At 31.3% G+C, this 6,000-nt stretch overlaps 1 protein-coding gene across 1 annotated transcript in view; it reads right to left on the reverse strand.

The window, feature by feature from the left end:
• LOC123013959 overlaps window positions 1-6,000 on the reverse strand; it is a 28,489-nt gene that overhangs the window by 13,184 nt on the left and 9,305 nt on the right. The window contains exon 2 of the mRNA XM_044412843.1: window positions 270-404. Coding sequence (XP_044268778.1) covers window positions 270-398 — 129 coding nt within the window. The 5' untranslated portion in view covers window positions 399-404. The remainder of the gene's footprint in view (window positions 1-269; window positions 405-6,000) is intronic.

Raw genomic sequence — 6,000 nt, forward strand, 5'->3', positions numbered from 1 at the left:
TAATAACAAGGCATAAAATCAAGAGCCATTAGAATGGTCAATAATCCGAACGGTTGGAAAAATGCCGCTTTCGAGCGCCTAGAGCCACTCCGGCGAGCACCCACTCGCCACGACGTTTTCCTGAACTGGTGCTAATTGACAAAAGCGCGGAGAAATTTATTGCCCAATAAAATTATACAAATTTTTACGTTGAAACTTTGAAATAAAAAATAAAACGCCCGGGGAAACACACAATAATGCTTAAATTTTTCGGCGACTTGATTTCGCACCTGGAAGAGGAGGTATCCGTTTTCGTACATCCAGAAGTCGCCGGGGTCGCCCCTGCAGCCCTCCTTCCTGACGATGATGGCCAGACATTGGTGTAGGAGCACTCTGCACTTGGGGCCCTTCGAGGTCATGTTTCACTGCAATTAAAATGCAATTGTTTTTAGTGCGCAAATGCTTTCATTTCACACATGAAAGTCCGCAACAGAACAGAAATTTTGCTCGCAGACATACGCATACAGAGAAGAAAAGAATAAGATGACTCTCTCTTTATCTCTATAAAACCGCAATGAATTAAGCACGGTCGCGAGAAACGAGAGTAAATTCGATCGGAGACAACCTAATTTTTCATTAACGATCTTGAAAATTTATTTTCGTGGTCAGGAAAAAAGTTTTCTTTTATTCAATTGGCGATAGGAGGCGCAAAAACGCGTGAAAGGCGAGTGAACTATCGGCGATTCAGACCAAAAGCTAAAAAATCACTAATTCAATATCATTCCTTTTTTTACATATTTCTAATAAAATCAGTGAAAGTGTTAATGCGTTTAATTGATTTTTGAACTATTTAACTCATTAATTTGGAGATTAGAACGTTCACATTTTTCTGTATTTTTGTAATTTGTGCTTTTTAGGTTACCATTAGGCTTGCTTGAGAAAGATTTTGCAAAAAAATGCGTTTATGGCTGAAAAATGAACTAAATCGAGCAATATTTTTAACCAAATTTAATGATTTTTTGGCTGGTTCAAAAAGTAAATCAAGCAAACAGACCATGTACAACTACAATTGCGATCTAATTTAGCACTTTTCTTGACAAAATCTCGCAAAAAACGGCGATTTTATATCAAAAACGTGTTCAAACTCTTGAAAAACGCAAAAAATAACACAATTCTCCATGTTTGTTGTCTTGTTCAAAAACATTTTTGCGAAAAATGTAAAATCTTGCTAAAAATAGAGTAGGTATTTAGCTCAAAAAGGTGCCCGAACACTAAAAAATTTTTTTTAAATTATTCAGTAATTTTTTCAGTTTGTTTTAACGAAATCTTGCTCARAGTCGAGCTAAATCGAGTGAAACGATCAAAAATAACGCCAATGTCGATGTAATTTAATGATTTTTCGCCCGGTTTTGACAAATTCTTGCAAAAATTGCGATTTTGTTTGAAAAACTTGATCAAATTTTCGAAAAAGCCAAAAATAACACTTTTACGACGTTATTTGGTAATTTTTCGGCTTACTAAACTTTGGCGTTTCTGTCGAAAAATACAAACTAAATCCCTCAAGAGAGATTAAAATCACATGTCAAGCCTAATATGTTTTGGTTTACCATTACGCTTGCTTGAGAAATATTTTGCAAAAGTGCGTAAATCGAGCAAAAGAGACCAAAAGAACAATATTTTTAACCAAATTTGGTGATTTTTTGGCTGATTCGAAAAGTAAATCAAGCAAAATAGACCAAAATAACTTCAATTACGATCTAATTTAGCAATTTTTTTGGCAAAATCTCGTAAAAACGGCGATTTTACATCACAAACGTGTTCAAACTTTTGAAAAACGCAAAAAATAACACCATCCTCCATCTTTGTTCCTTGTTCAAAAACAGTTTTGCAAAAAACGTAAAATCTTGCTAAAAAATAGAGTATTTAACTCAAAAACGTGCTCGAACACTAAAAAATTACATTTTTTAAAATTATTCAGTATTTTTTTTAGTTTGTTTTAACGAAATCTTGCTCAAAGTCGAGCTAAATCGAGTGAAACGATCAAAAATTTAAAGATATTTCGTACGGTTTTGACAAATTCTTTCAAAAAATTGGATTATGTTTGAAAAACTTGATGAAATTTTCGAAAAAGCCAAAAATAACGCTTTTACGACGTTATTTGGTAATTTTTCGGCTTATTAAGGCAAAACTTTGGCGTTTCTGTCTTAAAAACAAACTAAATCCATCTAGAGAGATTAAAATAATAATATCTAAGTAAGTATATTATTTTATTAGAAGTAAAAGTTCAGCTGAATTATTTGCAAAATAAACATTAGGACTCACTTTTATTTCAAATAACATATACTCAGCGAGAGTAATAAAGAGCAACACTATAATTAGCAAGTAAATGAACAAAATAATCAGGACACTTTGCAAGTATTCAAATTATAACAATAACGCTTATCAAACATCACGCGTTAATACCGGAATTTATGTTGAGATTTTTGAAAGTGTTTATTAATTTAACTAGTGCAGTTAGTAGGACAAAATGTCAAATGCTACAATGTGCCTCTCCACAAATTGCTGAAGCAGCAAGAGATAAGAAAGAAACACCGTTGGTCAATAATGTCATAGTAAAAGTAAAAACGCTTAGGTTGGAAGATATTACTTGTGACATTTAGTCATAAAAGTGGTCACTTCTGTGACGTTTGCGGATAAAATGTTCCTTTAGTTTTTAATTTGCGAATTAATTGCGGCGGCTTTCTCATATTTTATCATGGAAACTAAAATTTCAATTCAACTGTCATAAAAAGAATGGAAAGTATAATAAACCCAAGATTGATATATCACGAAATGTCATTTTGGTCGTTTTTTAACAAAATAATTGCATCATTTTAATTTTTACCTTGTCGGGTGAATAACAATAACAAAATTAAAGTACCATTAAAGTTGTTCAAGGCTAATTAATTTTTTTACGGACATAATGAAGCAAGAAGAATGAAATTATGGCCATCCAAATGATTTTTTCATGCTTTGTAAACAGTTATATAAGGTCCAGAGTGACATAACGTGCTTCCTAATGTGCTAAGTGCAATTAATTGGATTTCATAATTATTCAAACACGACAAAACCTTCGTTATATTTGAACAACGACAGTTTGCAAGTCACAGTTGTGCAAGAAAAAAGCGTCAAGAGTGAAACCTGCTAATAACACTCTTGTAACGTGAAATAATAAAAAAGATTTTTCAAATCAGAGATTTTCAATATGTGGAACTTTCTCAACGGTTGTGAAAAAAACCAAACGTGTGCATTATGATAATTAATTTTTTCGTCGGATTTTAATTAATTTTTGATTGGAGTAATAAAAATAGTATCAACTTTTCCTCTTTGATCTATGAATAGAAATTCTAAGAACGCCCATCTAAATAATGACCGTCTTCCCGAACAAAGCTCATGAAAGTGATGGACAGATTTGTGAAGAGTAAAAAACACACGAGTTCCCAATTATTCAAGCTTGATTACCGGCAATATAATAGCTTCCGTAATATGACAAGCTCGTAACCGATCTGATTTGGAGAAAAATGCAAAATTCTTAGTGGTTTCCCACGAAAAAAATGATTGTTCAAGTGCCAAAGGTCGCGAATTTGTTGGTTTTGACACGGAATTTTCTAATTGTAGAAAGTAAAAATCGTGGAACAAAACAATCACGGCCGTAAATGTTTTATTTGACTAATAACTCGGATTTATTGTTTTAAAGAGAAGATATGTGGAAAAGTACTGAAACGAACGAGTTTACACGTCTGAAAAAAAGTAGAGCAGTATCACAAACCGCAATAAAATAATTTATTGAAAATTAGTCAAATCTTGGAATTGGGGAGTTGTCCACCGTTATAATAACGGAGCAGATCAGTTTCGGGCAAAAATCGTTGTTTCGTTGGGTAATTGGCCCACGCAAGTGCTCCATTTCCAGCACCAAAGCTGAAAAAGTGTCCGCTTTGATTGGAAAGTAAATTAAAACGGCTTCTAATTGCCGGTTTAGCATCGATATAGGCTATTAATGAGAGTGACTGTGTAATTCGCCGTGTGTTTATTTTGACGAAGCACGTACGTGACTAATGTCCAAAATTCGTCCTTTCTTCACTTTCCTGATTTTTTTTTCAGCGGCACTCGAGCGTAAATTTCTGAAATTCGAGTCAAGTCGTCATAAATGACACAATAATTATCCAAGTGAATGTAACAAGAGAAAATTATTATAATAGCTTCAATTGTGTTGTTACCGATGCCGGTTTTGACCACACTTTTAACTAGAAAGGGGGTTCGTTGTTTTTGACAAAAGATTTAGAATGTTGGAGGACCAGCGATCTGTCACTGGTAGAATAATGAGCAGTCGAGTAGAAAAACGGCCATGAAATTGCCGTTAAAAAATTATTGGAAAATTACGAACGCAGTTATTGGCAACTTTAATTAAATCACATGTAAATTGAGGTTTTTAATGGTGCTAAATTTTCTCTAACAAATTATCAAATGGTTTCCGTTTAATCCGGACTTTTATTTAGTTTTTTTTTTAATTCATCAGCTTGTTTTCCTGTCGACTCCACTGAGTTTACACGACGTTCTAATCAACAGGTGTTTCAAACAAACTTGTTATCTGCGCTACTGGACAAGAGTTTTAATTAGACAATATTTCACACACGGAGAAAGTTAAAAAAAATCAATTAAACTAAATGAATTAAATTTTTTTTGTAAAATTCAACAATGTTGTCATATATTTAATTTCAGCTACATGTGCTCGTAACATATTTTTTCTAGAAAATTTTTAAATATGAAATTCTGAAATAGGGTTTTTCTCAAAACTTGTGGAATTCGAGTAAAAATTGCCCAATTTTTCCAGGCTTTTCTAAAGGTAGTTTGGAATAAACTGAAAATATTGAAAAATTAAAATTTTATAGTATTATAAAAAATGAAATAAAGTTCAAAAACAACAGAAACAATCAAGTCAAGAACACATTTTTATTATCCTTTTATTTATAATTAAAATAATACTGTTTTTGCGTTTTTATTTGATCAAATTTCTACTTGTTCAATTTTCTAAGGTTGATTTTGACAAAAATCGAAAAATATGTTTAAAAATGAAAGGAGACGAGTGCTTTTTTTTAATAACTCAAAAATTATTACTAGTACTAAAAATACACTGAAAAAATATAAAATTGTAAACATATTGTGAAATAGGTCATTCTACCGCCTGCAAGAATGATTCTTATTGAAATATTATTAACTTTGTACCGTTTCAAAAACGGGTTTGGTTTTCTTAAAAGTCGCCGATTTTCAATAAAAATGACTCAATTTAAGCTTTTTTAAGAGAACAAAGGCAAGAAAAAATAGCAAAATAAACATGCACTAAAAACAAAGAGGTGTCAAACACAGCAAAATACTTTTTTAAGAAAGTAAATTTAAAAAAACCACAAGAACAATTTTTTATTATCCTTTTTGTACTCCTAGCTAAAAATACTCTGTGTTCATATTTGATCAAAGCTTCTGTTTATTCATTTTTAAGAGTTGGTTTTGAAATAACAAAACATCTTTTGAAAAAATACACCAAAAAAACATTCAAACAAACGTGTTATCTGACGAATAGTTTTAATTAGACCATAAAAAATCAATTAAATTAAATGTAAAAATTCTATTTTTTGTAAACTGCAATTAAAACGTTCTCCAACTTCGCACTTATCGATAATGTTGTTGTTATCATGTGTTGTTTTTATGAGGATATTAATAAATACAATCTTCAAGCGATTTAATTTCAAGCTACATTTGCTCTAACATATTTTTTCTAGGAGGTTTCTAAATACGACAACGTAATCAAATTTTGAAAAACTCGCCGAATTTTAGTAAAAATAGCTAAATTTTTCCAAGCTTCTATTAAGGTACCTTGTTTGGAATAAACAAAGCAAGAAAACACAGAAAGAGAATATACTAAAAAATTAAACATTATTACATATTATTATAAAAAATTAAATAAAGTTTATAAACAGAAACAATCGA

The sequence above is a fragment of the Tribolium madens genome, unplaced genomic scaffold (genome assembly GCF_015345945.1).
Source record: "Tribolium madens isolate multiple individuals breed KSU strain unplaced genomic scaffold, Tmad_KSU_1.1 Scaffold_96;HRSCAF=242;Tcas5.2_LG5, whole genome shotgun sequence".
NCBI classification, from domain to species: Eukaryota; Metazoa; Arthropoda; class Insecta; order Coleoptera; family Tenebrionidae; genus Tribolium; species Tribolium madens.